The sequence below is a fragment of the Castor canadensis genome, chromosome 6, assembly GCF_047511655.1.
Source record: "Castor canadensis chromosome 6, mCasCan1.hap1v2, whole genome shotgun sequence".
Classification (NCBI taxonomy): Eukaryota; Metazoa; Chordata; class Mammalia; order Rodentia; family Castoridae; genus Castor; species Castor canadensis.
In genome coordinates this window covers 92,790,290-92,812,221 of record NC_133391.1, presented here as the reverse complement: position 1 = coordinate 92,812,221, position 21,932 = coordinate 92,790,290, and the positions used below count along the sequence as shown (strand labels likewise).

At 34.1% G+C, this 21,932-nt stretch overlaps 1 protein-coding gene across 1 annotated transcript in view; it reads right to left on the bottom strand.

Annotated features, from left to right (window-relative positions):
• Window positions 1-21,932, bottom strand: part of St8sia4 (ST8 alpha-N-acetyl-neuraminide alpha-2,8-sialyltransferase 4) — a 99,559-nt gene that overhangs the window by 62,702 nt on the left and 14,925 nt on the right. The window contains exon 3 of the mRNA XM_074077033.1: window positions 20,812-21,069. Within this exon, the coding sequence (XP_073933134.1) occupies window positions 20,812-21,069 (258 nt within the window). The remainder of the gene's footprint in view (window positions 1-20,811; window positions 21,070-21,932) is intronic.

Below are 21,932 nucleotides of genomic sequence, written 5' to 3'. Positions count from 1 at the left end.
CTTAATTCACAAATGAGCATTATTTCAACTTGATTGCATGGGAGAGTATGTCCTGCCTAGCAACAATGACTGTTTAACTGCAAATGTTTATTTCTTCTGTATGCGTAAGGCTCAGACATAATTTTAATGCCATGAATATGTTACAAGTTAATCCCAAACCATCAGAAGAAAAATTTAAATTGATTGAATAACTATGTTGAATAACAAATCTATGCTATGTTTATGGTAGGCACTTTAATACACATTTATTTTATTTCTGCACACAGGCAAAAATAACAGATACAGATTATTTTCCTCATATGAGGAGAATAGGGTTAATAGGAGTGATTTTATCACTAAAGATTGAAAGTATATCAAATGAAAGTGGTAGGACTTGAAAACCTAGTTATTATTTTGTGTCATTTGGTTATGGTATTAGTTCCATTAAGAGAAAAGGTGGTAAGTTTCTTTCTTATCCATCTTGTGTTTGGCACATCAAACATAAGACTTCATGGAAGAAAGGACTGCTCATATTATAGTCTATACACCACAATAGGAGAAACTAATCAACATTATGAAATTGAATTTGGTGTTTTTGACATTGGATTTATTTGATTTTTTTTAAAGATGGTTACATTTTGTTAGCTTACACATTGAAGAATTAATTACTGGTACTTTTTAAAATATCCAACATTAAAATGGGATTCCTTCATCTGTCTATCATGCTGCCATCAAAATTTGGAATATGCTTTTATTAAGAAAATTACTGATGGATATGGTGGTGCGCACCTATAATCCCAGTGGAGGTACACAGGCAGGAAGCATGAAAGTCCCATGCCAGCCTGACCCACATAGCAAGAACCTGTCTCAAAAATTCCAAAAAGTAGAGAATAAATAGAAAATCTCTTAATGTTTTATGATAAGCATACATCTAAATCCTCTCACTTGAGTATTACTAGGTGGAGGGGTGAATTGAAATATGATATGTTTGATAAATTGCAAGAACTTATATAAATCCCACAATGTACCCCACCCAGCACAACAATAAAAACATTTTTTTGAAAAAGCAATGGAAAGAAGTGTTTTTAATCTTTATTTGAAAGGTATTGGACTTTGAATTGGACAGGAGAAAGTTGTGTTGTCCTATTGCCAACTTACTGGGTACATTTAAGAGAGTCAATGAAACCTCCATCTGTACAAGAATACATTTTGTTAACCTAAGAATAGCAATCTTAGAGGAATCAATTGGGTCCAATTTGGATTCTTTGGGATTGGTTTTCTATTTATTATTTGATATGCAAAATGCCCTGCATTTTCTTAAAGTGGCCTGTTCCCGCTAATTGTCATTTGTACCTTTCATTTACTGAACAAATCCATGTGTTTGCTTCCTGTTTGATTTTCACTTGCTTTCCACCATCCATCCCTACATCACATTATGAAAAACATCAAGAAATAAGGTACAAAGTACATACAACAAATATTACATTAACAATGTTACTATTCCTAAAATATAAAGTTAACATAATAAAATTAAAAAAAAATCATCCTCATGTCTTATAATTAGCTCTCTACCACAAACTTATTTGTTTGGTATTTTCTATATTGTAGTTAAGGAAAAATATATTCTGTGGTAACTTTGAAGGGGGAGGAATTAAAGACATTCTTTACGACTATATAGGGAAAATACCAATTTTCTGTCCTAGAAAATGGTCTATTTTATGATAAAAGAGTTTATGTTCATGGAAGGTCAAAGTTATGATTTAAAGCTTGTCATAAGTTACCCAGCAGTGGAGAATCAAAAATTGATTAAGTTATAAAAATGCATTAAACCAGTCAAAGGTAGTCAATGCCTCCATTTTTTTTGTGTGTGTGTGAGAAATACCATCCCTTTTCTTAGGAAGCTAGATCATCAATGAGTAATACATCTTTACCACATTATTTTAGTTTCCTGAGGATGTATATATCCTCAATACATTTATATCTAATGTTAATAATGTCTTTTTAGATACTCTTATCTATCTGACCCATGTTCTTTTCTCATCTCATGTTATATTCAGTTATTCAGAGTCAACTTTATACATATTTGATAAACTTGAAGAGAGGTTTTCTTTTATTTACATAAGGCAATGAGAGTTTTCATTTTTAGTCAGTGAGCTTCCCTTTGAGCCATGGCTGCTCAGCAATACAGTGGCAAATTAAATTTTAACCTAAATAATCATCTTAAAATATATATGTTTTAATATCACCTTTCATTAGCTTGGCTTTACAGTTATGTTTCCTTTACTCTACATTTTATGTTTTAACTAAGTAAAATACTCTGCTTTTGACAAGCCTGTTATTATTAACCTCATTGGATAGTGGAAATAATAATATTTAATATTACATTTCTAATAATTGTTAGAAACTCAATTTTCTTGATCTCTAATCTCTGACACATTTCATTATACCATTTGTTATTTGTATGTATTTTCTCATAAGGGTTTGGGCTATCTTTTATATCTGACTCTTTTTTACATTTTAATTTTAGATATCAGTATTTTCTAAATTATGCAGCAAGAGATGCATGAATACAAACCAAAACCAAATTTTTATCAAATTCTACCTGAATTTTCTCATTCATTTACTTATTCAATACTGTATTCAGTTCGTGCTGTGTACCTCAATGTACTAAACTTGTTGCTAGGTCCATAAGGGACAGGGTAACTAAATCAGCACTGGAGGAGAAAGCTCCAGTTTGCCTAGAAGGCACTGACCAAGCCAGTCCTTATCAGACTTTACTGCACATAAGAGCCATCTGAACACTGTGATCCTGAGCTGATTCTAAGTCAGCAGGTCTGGCTCAAATTCTGAGGTTCTGCCTTTCTAACAAGTTTCCAGTTGATGCTGGTGAGACAGGACCACAATTTGTGTAGCAAGGATTTTATTACACTAATATGTAACTATTTAGTGATTCTATTAATATATAGTTGCTGTTCTTATTTTTAAGGGAAAAATATTCTCCTAGAAGAAAGTAAGAAGGAGGTAGTTAAGGAGAAGAAAGTATTCAGGGCACGTAGTGAGGATGTTCGTTAAGAAATGAAAAAGAATTAAATGGATAAAAGTGTTTTAGGCTAAAGGGAAAATGAGAAAAAAGTAGAATAGAGAAAAGGAAAGAAATAGAAAGGAATGAATTAAAACATTAAATAGAAATTCCAACAAATTTTCTAGAACTGATCAGTTGAAGTGTTTTTAAGCTATTAATTAACAATTTCTTAATCACTCACAACAAATACATTATGTCTAGTATCTCTGTTTAAGCAAGGTGAGCAGTGGCATTCAACAGTCAAAACCATTTGCAGCTGTTAATTATCCCTCACCAGAATCCGTGACATAATGCCAAAAGCAGTGCAGTAACACATTTACTTGCTATCCAGTCTGGACATTTCTCTTCCAAGAAAAACAAGCAGTGAAGTACTGTTTGACATTTCCTACAATCCCAGCTAGGCCAGAGATTGGAAGGAGTTCACCATTACTTTCCAACAAGGTGAGGAAGAGGAGGACAGAGGACATGGAATGGAGATTTGTTTTCTGCCACCTCTAGCATCACTATTAGGAGATAGGTCAATATTTTTGTTCCTACTAGAAAACCACTACTGTTAAACCTATAAAATTCTAAAGTATAGGCAGTAAAAATATTAGAATATTTTTTATAAATTAACATGGGAGTAAATTATCCAAAAAACTTTAAAGTTAACTTCAGAGAAATTAAAAAGCACTTTAAATATTATTTATGAAACCCCAAAACAGTTTAACCACTAAATAATATTTGAGAATGTAAGACATACACTATTACAAGTTAAAAAACAACCAAAGAAAGGATTCAAATGGTACCTTAAACAAGTTACATATGGTAGGTAGATATTTAAAGCTGATTTCCTCTACTTATAGTGATGAATAAATGGAATATGCTGTCTTCCAATCTCTAAATTCGTGAAATTTCACAGCATAGTTTTAGATTAACAAGTGTTGGGATAAACATTGGCTGGATGTCAGAAGGTAGAAGTCTATCATTTTCTGATCTCTTTGAATAGGTAAATTGTAACACACTAGGTAGCGATAAAGAGTTCAACTTCTAAATTAAAAAATTAAAGTATAGAAAGGTTAAAATCTCATCCAATATCACCTACAATAAACTCTGATTACACTTTGGGATGCTATATTGAGTGATGATTTTCCTGTGCAGGCCTAGTGATAACAGTAATAATAGTCATATTCTGTCTCACACATTTTCCTTTACTTATCAACTTTCTGATTTTCCATTATCTGTTTATTATCATCTATATATTTATACTGCAATATTTAATAAGTTAGATAATTCAAATATGAAATTTAGAAATAATATCAATTGGACAATTCCTCTAATAATTAATAGTTTTGTTAATTTAATGAGGTTTCTTTTTTGCATTCATAGCAGAGGTTTTTTTTTGTAGAAGCAGTTTAATTCATTTAGTAAGTATTTACTACCATATGGTAGGCATTATTTCAAGCTTCTGGGGTTTTTAAAATCATTTTTACATTTACTCACATGTGTATACATGGTTTGGCCCGCCTCCCCTCTTACCCTCCATCATTAAAAATAATTCGACTTAAATAAAATTTGGCTCAGAAATGCTGCTACTCAGATTTTTCCAAAAATTACACATAAAGTACAAAAGCAAGTGCAACTATTCTATAAATAGTTATCATAGATCAGGACATTTGAACCATGTTGAATGTTGTTGAGAACCTTGTAAAGGTGAATGAATCTGTTGGTGATTTGTCTAATTCAATAAGCTGTTTGTATGTTTGTTGTGTTCTGCATGATATATGGCATACTAGTACTTTAAAATTATCAAAAATTTCTTCCTTCACTGAATATAATATCTGAAGATTAGAAAACTTTGGGGAGTTATTCTGGAATATCTAAATGACTTTAGGTAAAATTTTGAGTTTGATCAACCTTATTCATCATGCCTTATTTTAAACAGTATAACTCCTTCCACATTATTTAATATACAGAGACAGTCATAGACACATATTTTAAATTCTCCATGTGTCTTTACAGATTATTAGTTTATTTCTGAACCAACTCAGCTCCAGGCTTCCATGAAAAAGGTAAATATATTCAATTCTATAACCAGTCCTGCTTATGACTGGCCCATGGTTGACATACATTATGGTTTATTCTGTGAATAAAATAGAGTAATAAGTTATCAGTGCCTTTGAAAAAATAATTGTTTTATTTAAAAAATACTGTAAGAATAATATGAAATCAATGTGGTTGTTTCTAAAATTCTAGTTTATATGTGTAGCAGTTAAATTATTTCTAGGGGCTGCTAAATTTATTGATGTCATAAGTATTAGTGTAAGGTAGTAATTTGATGCTGTCCAATTTTCATGTCTTATTTTTCCTTCTTTCTATCAATGTTAAAAATGTAGCATCACTCAAGTAAAAATTTGGAATTTCTCTTTATTAATTAATAACAAAAGATAGAAGATCAGCACTCAACAATATCAGAGTCATGGAGGCTATTTGAAGAACAGAAGTGTGCTCAAGAGGAAAAAGAGAATATTGCAAATGAAATCATATATGTAACTGAATTCTTTTGTATAAATCATGGCCTGTGCCTACTCTGATAGGAATCTCATAGAAGAAAATCACATTTTCCTGTAGTTTCAATAGAGTAAAATCCAAAGTATTCAAAATTCCTATCAATCTTTGAAAAAATAGTTTAGAGAGATCATACTAAAATAAAATATGATGTTATGCTTCCATTTATTCTTCTTATCTTGCAGGTAGCAGACAATATGTAACTGACACATGAATGCTAGGATATATTAGTCAGAGACTTCCTCCTTTGGAGTCATGTGACAAAATATGTAACATCATAGACCGTTATCAGATTTTTTGAGCTACTGTTGTCAGAAGAGATCGCAGGCCGGTATGAAAATATTTTCAACTTGACTGTTTTTTTTTTTTTAAATTTCAGCCATGCTTCCTTCCATCCAGCATAATATTTGCTTATTAAGGAAACATGTACAAGGCATCCTGAGGTTTTTGCATATTAATAAATGATCATACTGCACTTAATAGTGTTTCAATTATGATTTTTGAACTTTCTAATCAAGAAATAAATTTTCTATCTTTTTGCTTTTTTAGACACGTGTATATGAGACAGATTATAGAAATCATATGAATATTTAATCACTTAGAGTATCACAGTCAAACTTTAATTGATTTTCCTATCTTCATGAATTTTTTCCCTCAAACAGCACATAATGGCAAGATTAGGGATCCCTTTTATGTAATATCTCACTGACACCAGCATTGAACATAATTGATTAATTAATGATTTTAAAAACCAACCATTGAGAATGCCTCTTACGAATGCACATAGTCACTTTCACGGACTTATCTTAACATATTTCGTGTTGCATATTGCAAATAACAGCCTCCAAATCTACACATCCAAAAGACATCATCAGCATTTGTATGCCCCTTTCCCCTCCCCCAATGGGACAACTGTTTGGATCAAGAGATTCCATTTGCATACACAAGTACATTAAGATATACAGATAAGGAATATTAAAAAAAAAGTCAAGCCAAAAACTTCATTAATACTGAATAAAGATTTTATCTAAAGATAGTAATTTCCTTCATAAAGGTAGAGGTCAACCTGAGGATATATCTGAGTGAATCTGACTCTTAAGGAACTTCTATACTGCTCAACCCTACAGAAAACAGACCAGGCATAAATTTTTCTCCCTCAACAAATTTGTTATCTAGTAGAAAAACTAGGGAATAAATAAATAAAATGGAAGCACAGGCTATTTGTGTTGTTGAAGACTCAAGGGCCACAATCAAATGATTTGTTGATGTTCATAAATCATATTAGAATTTTGTTTTCTGAAGAGTATTGCAAACATCAGTTACTAAAGGGTAACATAATAAAACTGTCAAAACAGAAAGTACAGTAAAAGTAAAAATAATTTTAAAAAAATCCACACACACCTGGAGAACTATCTCATACTAATCTTTATTAGTTCAATTTTTATCTCTATCACACATGCTGTGCATTTAAATTACACATACCTCCTATCAATCACAAATCAGCACTTTTAAAATGAAATTAGCTTACTTTTATCTTCAAGAAAAACAGGGTAACATTGGATCCTGTTTTATTCCTGACACAATTCCTCGATTTCAGAGTTTCATGTCATTTAATGAACTTTTCTAAAGGACCTAACATGCAGCTCATTTCGGCACTGGAAGAATTTGGTTCATCAATATTGCCAGACAGAGAAGCAATTTTTCTGGCTCACTAGTCTGAAGGATGTTACATTCTTAGGAATGTGCTCATTAATAAAATGGATGAAATAGTATCATATACCCATCGACAACAAGTAACAGTCTTTATTAAGAAGTGACAAAATTTGTATTCTCACATAAAGCTTTTTCCCTCTTTTGAACGATGGCTCTTAAGGGCTAACTGAACTTTGCCACAACCACCTACTCTTCAATGCTAATGAACAGCTGATTTCTTGCTATTGCTTCCTTGAGGAAAAGAATAGAGGTTTTAGCCCTAAGTATTGAGAAAAACTTCCAAATGTGTCCACTACTGCGTATTATAGAATATAGTACATGATCATACAAATCCATAATTAAAATGATACAATGAATCCTCAGGAATATATTCCTCAATTAGCTATTAAATTTAAAAGATGGTTTTATGCAGATATTGTTTCTACAAATGCAATGCTTTCTAAATATTTTATTGGAAGATCAGATTTTTTCTTGGAAAATCAGAAAATTCTGATCCATTTTCCTCTGGTTCACAGATTAATCTAGAACAGCCCAACATCTGTTTCTGGAAATTAGTAAAAATGTATAAAAAATAAAACAAAATGACTGTGGTGATAATTTTCATGCCTTCGTTAATATGTTTACTCTTGCTTTTTTATAGATGGGCTGCCAGAGTGGCTCAAGTGGCAATGTGCCAGTCAAATGAGCTCAAGGCCATGAATTCAGCCTCCATTACTGTCAAAATATAAGGTAAAAACTAGTAATCATAGCTTAGAAAAGTACAAAGAGCCTCATGAAGTTCCAGTTCTAAGAGACTCTACCATTTATAAAACTCAAGCACCAGTCAATGATTTGTATAATGCATGTTAATGCAGGAAGGTTTAAAAACCTTTCATCAAAGTTAAGGTCACAAAAATTTAACTAGCCCAATGGATTTGTTCTCAATTTGCTTTATCATCTTTTAAAATGTTGTGTATTTAGGGAATAATATAATAGGATGAGAGCATAGAAAGAGAAAAATTACAAAAAGATCTCAAATGCTCATATATATAGTAACCTCTTCCTTACAGCATCTCATTAGGTTATAGAATAGTGAAATTATGCAAATTCAACTTTATGAAAAATTTCCCAAATGGCACATATTACAAATTTCGAATTCTAAACCCTAATATTATAAACATAAAAACATTAGTATGAGCAAATGAAGAGGCAGATAAAGCAGAAATCTTTCTTTTCTTTGGTGAGATTGTGAGCTAAAGTGCAGACAAGAGATACCAAATCTTTTATCCCATAACAGACAGCATGAAGGCTTCTGCATTAACTACAAAAAGGGTTTGCACCCTCCTCTGATTCTTGGCCACCCATGGCTTAGAGGAGATAATAACTGAACAGGCCAGAGTTTCAGAGATGATGTGGTACTCTCACTCCAGATATTTAAAAACACTGAGAACAAGATTGAACTGTATGTAAGTGGTTTCTATTCATGCAAAGTGACAAATGATGGACTATTTCCTACCTTCTTTCTTCTTTTCTTTCTTTCTTGTTTATTGCCTAATTTCCTCCCTATCTACATTTAGTAAATAGTTATAGAGCATATATAAATGTCAAATACTTTTATCTATGGACTGTGAATGAAGCTATAAAAATATTTCTCTCTTGCATGTAGTTGTAAAGACAAACACTAAAGAGATAAATATGTAATAAGAAAATGCCAAAGGGCAAGGAAACTGTGGCAGAGGTAGAGAATGTTTCATGTAATGCAGTCAAGGAGGATATGAACTTCAGAATAGATCAGGATATATTTTGAGTGTATGATGCTAAGGAAAGAAATAGGCTAAGGCTACTTTTACAGTGATTATAATTTTCCCATGCATACTTATCATGAAACAGAATTTAAACAAGATATTTGTATGTGCACATGAGAATGTATGTGAATCTGAAAGTGACAAATATAGTTATTGGTTTCACGTATAACTTTATGTGCTTATATCCAAAACAAATTCCTTTTTACAAAATAATTCATAGCCTGATCAAAAATTTTTAGTTTCATATACAGGTAATTTTTATCAGCAGTAATAGAACATGGGCTCTCATAGGTTGTAAATTTATAGGAAAGCATAACGAAAAAATTATCAATTATGCTCCAAAGCCTGAAATACATATTAAACTCCAATAAGCTTATTTTTATTTATTAACTCTCATATAATAATTATTCAAATAAGTCTTCTATAAGTTGAAATTGTATGTATTCTCTGTGCCATATATTCAGACATAATAGCTGATTTTATTTTATCTTAATCTTTTCTTGGTCAACTATTTCAATAGTAGTCTTAAATACTATTAAATACCACTTCATTTTCAAAGTATTTTCTCCACACTAATTATTATTTTTAAGTATGCTGGAAAAGAATTTTACATTTTAAAGTTTGGATGTGTTTATCACATACTCAGTAAATCTGAGAACAGATAAAACTCATATCTCACACACACATCATGGGAGGTTGACTATGACTGAAGATTCAATAACCTTCCCACCTAGGAAAGACATTCCTCCTGCTGTTTGCTGAAGCATTCATCCTCAGCTGATGGACAATAGTGACCTAAGAACCACAGTAAACCCACAAATCCATCTGCCAGTTAGCAGTAAGGCAGATTAAAAATGCAGGACCCACAGAATACACAGTTAAAACAGTTAAACCAGTGTACTGGAAATTACTGGAGTTGGGTAGCTGTAAGAATGATCAAACATTATTCTAAAGTTCCAATGTGAGCTTAGTAATCTAATAGAGAAGAAAACGTTTTTAAATCTACAAAATAGGCACAAACTAAGGTGTTTGAGTCATTAAAGGAAGAGAAACATGTGTTAGCCATATCCCTGGATCCTCAGTATTTTGCTAGAGGAGCCCAAAGTAGATTAGTAGTGATCTAAATTCCCAATCATTTATAGTAGAACTGTGAGCATAATGCTGCCAGGTGACCTAGTGTTTCTGCTTGGCCAGTGAAAGAGAACTCCACTCTTATTTGTTCAATAAAAGAGTTGGGAAGTAGAATTAAATGGAATGAGGATTTTACTCATGGGTGGACTATATCCTAGGTGTTTAAACAAAGCTAATTAGAGGAAAGTGAGATATTGTGCTTGATAGACAGTTTCTAAGAACTGAATGAAGGAATAAAAAGTGAGAGGCTGTTTTATAATGCAAGGACAGACACCAGTCATTGTTAAGAAACAGAAAGGAGGTAGGAATCCAATCACTGGAGATACAGTGCAATGAGAGAGAATCCAGTAACTTTTGAATTGGAATAATGCAAAGAACCAAGTCAGTATAACTTGGGTTAACAGAAAGCAAAATCAATGAAATGACATTAAACTGCATGACTAGGTGTTTGGACACTCTCATCACCCACAAGTCAAAGCAGTGCTCACTTTGGAGTCATAGAGGGGGTTGATCCTAAGAGCTAAGAAAGGTCCCAATGCCAAAGGTAAGAGGAATACAAGATCAAGAAGTGAGTCACATTTGGAAAATTTCCTCCAGTACCAATCACGTTTTAAAATACTCTTCCTAACATAGCAACACTTTCCAATTTACCTTCACATTTCTACTCCTTTATTTTACCTGCCCAGTGATTTTAGTCACTTCAGAAATTTTAGAAGTCATACATTTTCTTCACAACTATAGTAAAGTCAGAAACCAATGTTAGAAGCTCATTAATTCCAATTCTGTTTTCAATCCCTCATCAAGTATCCTTTCCTTCACTTTATATGAAGTTTTCCTTGCATATCTATATGTTAATTGTTTTTCTCACAATTCATTCAATTTAAGTGATTGGTTTTTTTTTTAAATGCTCAACTAGTTTTAAATCAGAATTTGACCCTACCCCCAATGGAGAAAAGACAAAATAATAAGGTAAAGTGTTTACAGTTATGTAAATAGTTATGTTTGTTATTACAAATTGTATTTACTTTACCTATTTGTATTCCTTTTATTTCTTCTTCGAGCCTTATTGCTCTGGCTAGGAATTCCAGGACTATGTTGAATAGGAGTGTGAATAGTGGGCAACCTTGTCTCATTCCTGATGTTAGGGGAAATGGTTTCAGTTTTTCTCCATTAAGTATGACATTGGCTATTGTTGGGGACCAGGCATGAACCATGGACTGGGAAATAATGGAGCTTGCACAGCCTCTTCATAATAGGAGGTTGCAAGTCTCTCTTACCATATTTTCCCCAGCACCTGGTGTCTTGACCTTTGTTCCCACATCTCCTTGATGAAAACAACCTGTTGTGTCCTCAAACCAGCCCCCGATGCAAAACTAGATAAAGTAACAGAACTATTTAGAGACTCCCTGATGCCAGATTAACCAATACTTTAGATAAGTTGTCCTGTGTGCCTTGATGATTCCAGGACAGATGTGTTGTAATTAAGCTTCTATAGCTTTAGGAAAATTAGCCTACCAGACCTCATTCCTTTTACCTTGGATCTAAGAATTGTTGAAGCTTGATTTTTACCTGAGTCTTTTTCTTGTACTTACCTATAAAATAAACACTCTGGTTCAGGTAGGTGCTCACATTTCCCACCAGGAATGTGTAACCCTCCTGATCCCATTTTCTGTTTTATGCCTGTATATCTGTGTGTGTTCTTTTATTTCTCATTCCTGGTTACTCCTAGCCAGGTTCATGCAGCACACCCAAGCAGGTTGCAGGCAAATGGCACCCAATCATGGGGCCTGACTACAGCAGAACTCATTGGGTAATGCAAGGGAATGCTCCGGAAGGACGCATCCACAAGGAAAATAAGGTAAGGGGAGAGTGCAATTCTGAATATAATCGGGAATAATAAATATGGGACAAATTGTATCAAAAGAAAAAGATATCTATCTACAGATGCTTAAGACTTGAGGTAAATCTAAAGTTTTCAATGTCCAAGAGTGCACTCGAAATTAATGAAATTGTTTTGTGTTTTGTTGTGTAAATTTTGTGTATATTAATGTATTTGTTTTGTGTTTCATTGTGTAAATTTTGTGTATAGCTATTGTATTAATGTAATTATTTTGTGTTTTGTTGTATAAATTTTGTGTATGGCTATTGTATGAGTAATTTATTAGAGACAAAAACCTTATTGGAGACTGACACTGACTCAAAACACTATTCCTAAAATTGACTCTTGCTTGAGCTGTTAAGCTGCCCAAAATGAGTACTAAAAAATGAAGAGAATGGGAAACTTCTCAATCTGCTCCTAAAAATTTTTAAAAGTGGCCACTTAGAATATTTTTACATGTTCTTGAGCTCTTAAATCTATGGGTGCTTAAATTGACATTTATGGCATGCCTAATTTAAAACTTTTTTTACATATATGTTTATTTAAACATCTTTAGAATGATTCTTATTATAAAATTAATGTAAAGAAATACAAGGTTTCTGATCTCTTCTCTTCCCCACCTCTTTTGCTGCTATATTAAAAAAAACAGTTTTTCAAAGGTATGTCAATCATATCTAACTAAATTACAGGCATTATTTTATGGACATTAATCTTAATCTGTTTCATTTTATCATAAGCAATTTGCATTCAATTCTATTATAATTAGATTATAATTAACAAAAGGTGTCTTTAAAACAAAGGCTAATTGAAAAAACAATTTTATTTAAATTTAAAATTCTTATAAGTTATTTTAAAATACAAGTTACAAAGTGAATAAGTAAGAAGGATATAGATCGGTATTGAGTGTACTTTTAGGGAAAAGTTAAAGGAAAGCAAAATCTTTTAGGGAAAAGTTAAAGGAAAAAAGGAATGGATATAGATAGGTACTGAGTGTACTTTTAGGGAAAAGTTAAAGGAAAAAAGGAATGGTTTTGGATGAGAAAGGATTCCGTAAAGAAGAGTTTGTCCTAAGGATTTTTCCAAATATGGAGAGGAGGGATTAGGACAAACCATCAGAGGGTTGAGAATGTTATATGAAGGTTCTGACAGGTGGAGCTTCTGCATCTGATGGCTGATTAGTGGAAAAACACAAGCATGGCCTAGACCCCTTTAAAAAACCAGGCTAGAGCCTTACCAGGCCCCAGTCATTACATCTTTCTACAATACCTGTGGCGAATTTTGTTTGTTAGGCTGTTTCCAGTGTTTTTCAGCTGGAGTAAAGCCAGATTTAGAGCAATTCAAAAATTTTAAAGTAAAAAGAGCTTTGTTAATTTGAATGGCTGGGGAGCTATCTCCCCCTTCTTGCCTTTGTAATTGAACTTTTAAAATTTGGTGAGCTCGTTCCATTGTACCTTTGCCTTGTGAATTGTACAGTATGCCTGTGGCAAGAAGAATTTTGTAGGAGGAACAAAAAGCCTTGAAGGCAGTAGATGTATAGCCTGGGCCCTTATCAGTTTTAATATGGAATGGCTTGCCCATCACCGCAAAGGCAGCTAAAGAGTGATCTATGACATGGCGTGTTGCTTCCCCTGATCTTGGAGAGGCAAAAACAAAACCAGAGTAAGTATCAATAACAGTATGGAAATAACTGCTAGGACTAGAACCATCTCTTATTATTGTCCCATTTACCAAGGAACAACAGGCTTGGTTATGGCATACTGATGCCATATGGCAAAATATATTAGCAAACTTTACACAGTTTGAAGAATGTTTGCCTTCCTCTAAATTTCTTAATTTTACTTCTCAACATGCTTTTATATTTCCTCAAAATATCTGAGAGGATCCCATATCTCAGGCTCTTGTGATTTTTACTGATGCTTCAGGTTCTGGAAACACTGCTTACTTTTCCTCTCAGGGACAAAAGGTTGTACAAACAGGTTTTTTCACTACTCAGCATGCTGAGCTTCATGCAGTTATATTGGCTTGTCAGGACTTTGCTCATGTTCCTTTTAATTTGTATACAGATAGTGCATATGTTAATGGTGTACTTAAGACTATTGAAACTGCTTATATAGGACCTGCTAATGATGAACAGCTTTTTCATCTCTTCCATGAGTTAAGGGCTTTATTACAACAATGCCAACATCCCTATTTTGTGGGCCATCTCCGGCCCCATTCTGGCCTTCTTGGGCCATTGGCAGAGGGCAATTACCAGGCCAATGCCTTGGTTTCTGCATTAATTTTACAGTGGATACCTCATCACCAGTAAACCAGGCCATGCAAAGTCATTCTCAGTTCCACCAAAACTCCAGAGCTCTTCATAAGCATTTTCATATCACCCAAGAATAAGCTCAACAGATTGTTAAGTCATGTTCAAAATGTGCTCCTCATTTGCCTGTGCCTGCTGAGGGAGTTAACCTTCATGGCCTTTGCCCTGTAACATTACGGCTGATGGATGTTACTCACATTCCACCTTTTGGACAAAAGCATTCCTTGGCACCCCCATAAGGGAGCCACATGGGAACAATGCATATTTGCTTCTCCAATGGCTATTAATGTTGCAGGAGATAAGCTTGTGTACTGGTCTTCTAATGGCACTTCTGAAACTATAATGGGGTATTGGACCACTGCTCTGGTGGGACCAGATGGAGAAGCCATTCAATCAGATATATGGAAACTTGGATCTGCTACTGCTAATATTAATCTAACTAGCCATTTAGGCAGCTCTGTTATTGAAGGATTGCAAGCTTGTGTTCAACATCCTTTTGCTTTATTGGCTGGATCAGTTAACATCTCTAAAAATAGAACCATTTTTGATATCTCTTATTCTAATTGCAATTTAACCTCATGTGTGTAGAATTACATAAATGGCAGCCTACTTATAGTAAAACAAAGCCCCTATATCTTCCTACCTACAAATTTCATGGGACCATGGTATCACAATAGAGGACTACATGTTGTCAAAGAAATAAAGTCATTATTAGTAACAGAAAAAAAATTTATAGGGCTCTTGATAACAGGCATTGTGCCAGTCATTACTGCTATTGCCACCATGACTACTGCTGCAGTAGCCCTCTCCCAAAGCACTCAAAATGCTCATTACATTAATACCTTAACACAAAATGTCACTTATGTCTTTCAACAAAAAGTTGCTATAGATGAAAAAATTGATATTCACTTAAATTCTCTAGAAGCTGGTTTGCTGGCTATGGGAGATGAAGTTCAAATGCTGAAATTCCATCGAGACTTACTGTGCCATGCAGGCTTCCAACATATTTGTGTTACTGCAGCACCTACAATGCCACAGACTTCCCATGGAAGCTCATTAAAGCACACATCATGGGAGCCTGGGAAAATAACAATGATTCCCTTAACCTGCTAGCCTTAAGACAGCAAATTTCAGCCATTCAGCGAGCACACAATCAGGTAGCTGCTCCTGCAGATAAAGCAGAGTATCTTAGATGAATTACAAGTATTTAACACTTGAGGTACTCTGAAATACTTCTTCTGATATTTTGTTGGCATTGTATTATTAATAATTTGTTGTTTTTGCTTTCTTTCAGTTGGAGCTCGAAAGATCAAAAGGTGACTCTTCAGAATAGACCTAGAAATGTATTGGGAGCTTTTAAGAAATAGAGTAGGGAGAGATGTTGGGGACCAGGTATGAACACTGGACTGGGAAATAATGGAGCTTGCACAGCCTCTCCATAGTAGGAGCTTGCACAGTCTCTCCTACCATATTTTTCCCTGCATCTGGTATCTTGACCTTTGTTCTCACATCTCCTTGAAGAATACAACCTGCTGTGTATGCATACCAGCCCCCTGATGCAAAACTAGATAAAGTAACAGAACTATTTAGAGACTCCCTGATACCAGATTAATCAATACCTTAGATAAGGTGTCCTTCATGCCTTGATGATTCCAAAACAGAAGTGTTGTAATTAAGCTTCTATAGCCTTAGGAAAATTAGTCCACAAGACCTCATTCCTTTTACCTTAGATCTAAGAATTGTTGAAGCTTGATTTTTACCTGAGTCTTTTTTCTTGTACTTACCTATAAAATAAACACTCTGGTTCAGGTAGGTGCTCACATTTCCCACTAGGAATGTGTAGCCCTCCTGATCCCAGTTTTCTGTTTTATGCCTGTATATCTGTATGTGTTCTTTTATTTCTCATTCCCAGTTACTCCTAGCCAGGTTAATGTAGCACACCCATGCAAGTCATGGGCAGGCTATAGGTTTGTCATATATAGCCTTTACAATGTTGAGATACATTCCTTCTATTCCTAGTTTTCTTAGAGCTTTTATCATGAAGTGGTGTTGGATCTTATCAAAGGCTTTTTCTACATCTATTGAGATGATCAGCTGGTTTTTGTCTTTGCTTCTATAAATGTGATATACTACATTTATAGATTTGCTTATGTAGAACCACCCTTGAACCCTGGGACAAAGCTGACTTGGTTGTGGTGAATGATCTCTTTGATATGTTATTGGACGCAGTTTGCCATTATTTTATTGAGGATTTTTGCATCTATGTTCAGTGAGGAGATTGGCCTAAAATTCTCCTTTTTGGATGTGCCTTTGTCTGATTTTGGGATGAGTATAATACTGGCTTCATAGAATGAGTTAGGCAGTGTTCCTTCCCTTTCTATTTTGTGGAAAAAATTTAAGGAGAGTTGGTATTAGTTCTTCTTTTAAGGTTCTTGTTTTTCTAGGAGTTGCAGATGACATGATCCTGTATCTTAAAGACCCAAAAAACACTACCTAAAAACTACTAGACACCATAAACACATTCAGCGAGGAGGCAGGATACAAAATTAACTTATAAAAATCATGAGCTTTTCTATGCACAAACAATGAAGAAATTGGGAAAGAATATATGTAAAAAATTCCATTTACAATAGCCTCAAAATACATCAAATATTTAGAAGTAAACTTAATAAAGGATTTGAATGACCTCTGCAAGGAGAACTACAAACCCCTGAAGAAAGAGATTGAGGAAGACTACAGAAGGTGGAAAGATTTTCCATGCTCATGGATTGGTAGACTCAACATAGTAAAAATGGCTACACTATACTACAAAAAGCAATCTACATGTTCAACACAATTCCCATCAAAATCCCAGTGACATTCATGACAGATTGAAAAATCTACCCTAAAGTTCATTTGGAAACACAAGAGGCCGAAATAACCAAGGCAATACTCAGCAAAAAGAGCAATGCTGGAGGAATCACAATACCCAACTTCAAACTATATTACAAAGTAATAGCAATAAAAACAGCATGGCACTGGCACAAAAACAGTTATGAAGACCAGTGGAACAGAACAGAGGACCTGAATATGAATCCACACACCTACATCTACCTTATTTTTGACAAAGGCACCGAAAACATTCGATGGAAGGTAGACAGCCTCTTCAACAAATGTTGCTGAGAAAAGTGGTTATCTGCCTGCAGAAAACTGAAACTAGATCCATGTCTATCACCCTGTACTAGTATCAGCTCAAAATGGATCAAGGACTATAATATGAGACCTGAAACTCCACAGTTAGTACAGGAAAGAACAGGAACTACCTTGGAAGCAATAGGTATAGGCAAGGACTTCCTCAATAGAACCCAGCAGCTCAGCAACTAAGAGAAAGGATGGACAAATGAGACTACATAAAATTAAAAAGCTTCTGCACAACAAAAGAAATGGTCTCTAAACTCAAGAGACCACCCACAGAGTGGGAGAAAATATTTGCTAGCTGCACATCAGACAAAGGACTGATAATCAGAATATAGAGGGTGCTCAAAAAACTAAAGTCCCCCAATGTCCATGAACCAACAAAGAAATGGGCAACTGAACTAAACAGAACTTTTTCAAAAGAAAAAATTTTCAAATGGCCAAAAAAAACATGAAAAAATGCTCACCATCTCTGGTCATAAAGGAAATGCAAGTCAAAATCACACTAAGATTCCACCTCACCCCTGTTAGAATAGCTACAATCAAGAGCATCAACAACAACAAATATTGGTGAGGATATGGGGTAAAAGGAACCTTCGTACAATGCTGGTGGGAATGCAAGCTAGTACAACCACTTTGGAAAACAATATAGAGGCTTATTTAAAAAAACTAAACATAGATCTGCCATATGATCCAGCAATCCCACTCCTAGGGATATACCCAAAGGAACGTGACTCAAGTTGCTGCAGAGGCACCAGCACACCCATATTTATTGCAGCGCTATTCACGATAGCCAAGTTAGGGAAACAGCCAAGATGCCCCACTATTGACGAATGGATTAAGAAAATGTGGTATTTATGCACAACGGAATTTTACTTAGCCATTGAAGTCTTATCATTTGCAAGTAAATGGATAGAACTATAGAACATCATCTTAAGCAATGTTAACCAGGCTCAGAAAGCCAAAAATCATATGTTCTCCCTCACATGCGGACTTTAGATCTAAAACAAATGCAGTAATATTATTAGACATGCTTCACACACTAAGGGGAGGACACCTACATGAGGAATAGGGTAAGATAGTCCCAAAACTTGAAAGTATTTGATGTGCCCACTACAAAAGAGCTAAAACAGTAATCTTAAAATGGCAGAGGTCAATATGGGAAGGTAATAGGGAAGTAGTGAAGAGGTCAGGTAGAGATGAATCAGTTTGAGTTGTACTACACTTATGCATGGAAGCAATGCTAGGAATTGCTCTGTATATCTATCCTTATCCCAACTAGCAAAAACGCTATGTCTTTCTTATTATTGTTTATGTCTACTCTTCAACAAAATTGGAGAAAAGAGCAGAACAGGTTCTGCCTGCAAGCCTGGGGGATATGGGGGAGAGAAAGGGGGCAAGAGGCAGAGGGGAGAAATGGTCCAATGAATGTATGTACATATGAATAAATGAATAATGAAAAAAAATTGTATTGACTTGATAATGCTGTAGTGTGATTTTTCATGTCTACAATTGTTTTATAAAAAATAGTGTTCTGTTCATTATTGATGCATACACAATCAACTATTTTTAAGAGTTTATTTCAAGAAGATCTTTTCTAGGCTTATATTTTCACAGGTATTCCAGCATGTATTTAAGGGACATCAAGAATTTACCAAAGCGAGAGCACACAAGGGAGGTATGAAGACAGGTAAGACACCTAAAAAATTAGCTAGCATTTGTTGCCCTCAACACAGAGAAACTAAAGCAGATACCTTAAAAGCAACTGAGGCCAATAGGAGAAGGGGACCAGGAACTAGAGAAAAGGTGAGATCAAAAAGAATTAACCTAGAAGGTAACACACATGCACAGGAAATTAATGTGAGTCAACTCCCTGTATAGCTATCCTTATCTCAACTAGCAAAAACCCTTGTTCCTTCCTATTATTGCTTATACTCCTTCTTCAACAAAATTAGAAATAAGGGCAAAATAGTTTCTGCCGGGTATCGAGGAGGTGGGTGGGAGAGGGAGGGGGCAGTGTGGGTGATAAGGGAGGGGGTGGGGGCAGGGGGGAGAAATGACCCAAGCATTGTATGCACATATGAATAATAAAACAATAAAAAAAAGAAAGAAAAATGACTGAGTATGCCAAAAAAAAAGACTTAATAAATATTCTTGTTCCTAAAAAAAAAAAAAAAGAATTTACCAACATGTCCATTTGGTATACTTTTCCAAATATCTTTATATTATACACCTATCTTTCATGTTTCAATATACATATTTCATTCATTTAACAATTTTTTGAAACTAAAACAAGCCAAAAACTGTACAGATATTTGAATTATGAATTAAAAACTGCTATTATCAGTGATATCAAAATTCCATTTCTCTTCATAATTTTTTTAGTTAATAAAAAGCTCACCAGCCACATAATTCATCAAATGTTTGGTGATGATCAATAAAAACAAGCATATTTAATTATGTGAGAAAACTTAAAAAGTAAAATATACTCACATATACAAGTGCCATAAATAAGAGTAATGAAGGCAATTTGATGCCGGATACCAAACATAATCTTTTTAAATTATGTTTTAGAATTTTGAAAATCATTATCAATAAAAACAGTAAAACTGGCTTACATCTATGACATCGTTGCTCAGGAATCTCCATAATCTTGTTTTCTTTCTTGAAGGAACTAGAGTTTGAACTCAGGGTGTCATGCTTGCTATCATTTGAACCATAACCTTAGCCCTATTTTGCTTTTCCTATTTTTCAGGCAAGGTTTTTGTTTTTCCTTGGAGCCAGACCTAGACCAAGATCCTCTTACCTTTTCTTCCTGCAAGCTGGGATTACATGCATGTACCACTATCGACAACCGTAATCATATGCCACAAATTAAGTGATACAAAACTAATGAACATAATGATAAGGCACTAAGAAAATACTGTTTTTGTAAGTATGAAATGTAATAAAATTGTTATTTGCCCAAACCCTGTTTTTAATCAGCCCCCAAGGCTGTTTTAATCATTGCTACAACAATCACCTTTTCTTCCAATGAAAAGTAATTCTAATTTTCTCTTCTGAGGTAGGTTTGGATACAGCACAGCCAAAGAATCATAGATAAAAGTTTGAATTCTCATACTTAATATTGAATTTGAACATTTCTGCCAATTGTCTGTTTCTAAGTAAAATGCCTTTGAATAAATACAATGCCTAAATCAAAAAAAGAACTCACCTTATTACAAAATTGTGACTGTCAATCTCCTTTCCACACTCACTGTCAAGCAGAATGCCAGAATTTCCAACAACAGCACAGGTCTTAAACCTGCGATTTTTCATCGGTGAAACTTCAGGTAGGAGGCTATGGAGATCATGAGAAATATTCAGTGTCCGGCGCCTGTCCAGCACATAGTGTATGACATCACCAGGCTTAAAACTGCTCTTGACCACAGAGACGTCACGCTCTGCATCTAAGAAACGAAGAATGTTCTTCCTATATTTGAAACACAAGCAAAGTTTTGCATTAATTACAGCATACCCAAGAACTGTTGAAGTCATTTACAAAATTACATGAATTAGTGAATAAGTAGATTTTGTAGGAAATATAATGTGCTTTAAAAAATCTTTCATGCAATGTTTACAGTGGTTTTATAAATGTATAGTATACACATCCGCTTGTGGAATGAAAAGCACTTCATTTATCCAAATATACTGAAAAAACCCTAGTTTATTAAGTAAAAATACAGTTATGGTGACTAGACTTTGCATAACTAGATATTTTGCCAGTCTTATTCAATTTTCTACAGTTATTTTTATGATATGTAGTGATGGAGAATGGAAATAACTTGAAGTTACTTTGATTAGACCATAGTTAACACTATTAAAAAGATTGAATTTCCCAGTAAACAAAACATACATGTTTATATAAATCATATATTTTATAAAACATGAAGAAGAATTAAAACTACATTGCTACATTATTAAATGTATATGAAAGTTTTCTTCCACATTCTAAAGGGCAGAAGTAAGATAGGTACAGTAAAGGGAAAGGGAGTAGATACAGCATTGTATTTTACACAGCAAAATCACTAATTGTCTCTTATTGTCATTTTACTTTTTAGTATTTGAATTTTCAGTGTTTTACCCAGACACTAGATGTTCATCTAGAATATTTCCCAGATCTTAAACAGGAGTAAATCTTGGTTTGGTCCTACGCATTGGTTTTCTTAAATATGCATGACTACATGAGAGAAATAAACTTCCCATCCAACTTGTTTGGTGAATATATTTTAAGATGTCTTGTTAAATGGAAGCTTAGCCTATCCGATCCTAATATACAAACTGATCACAGATGTG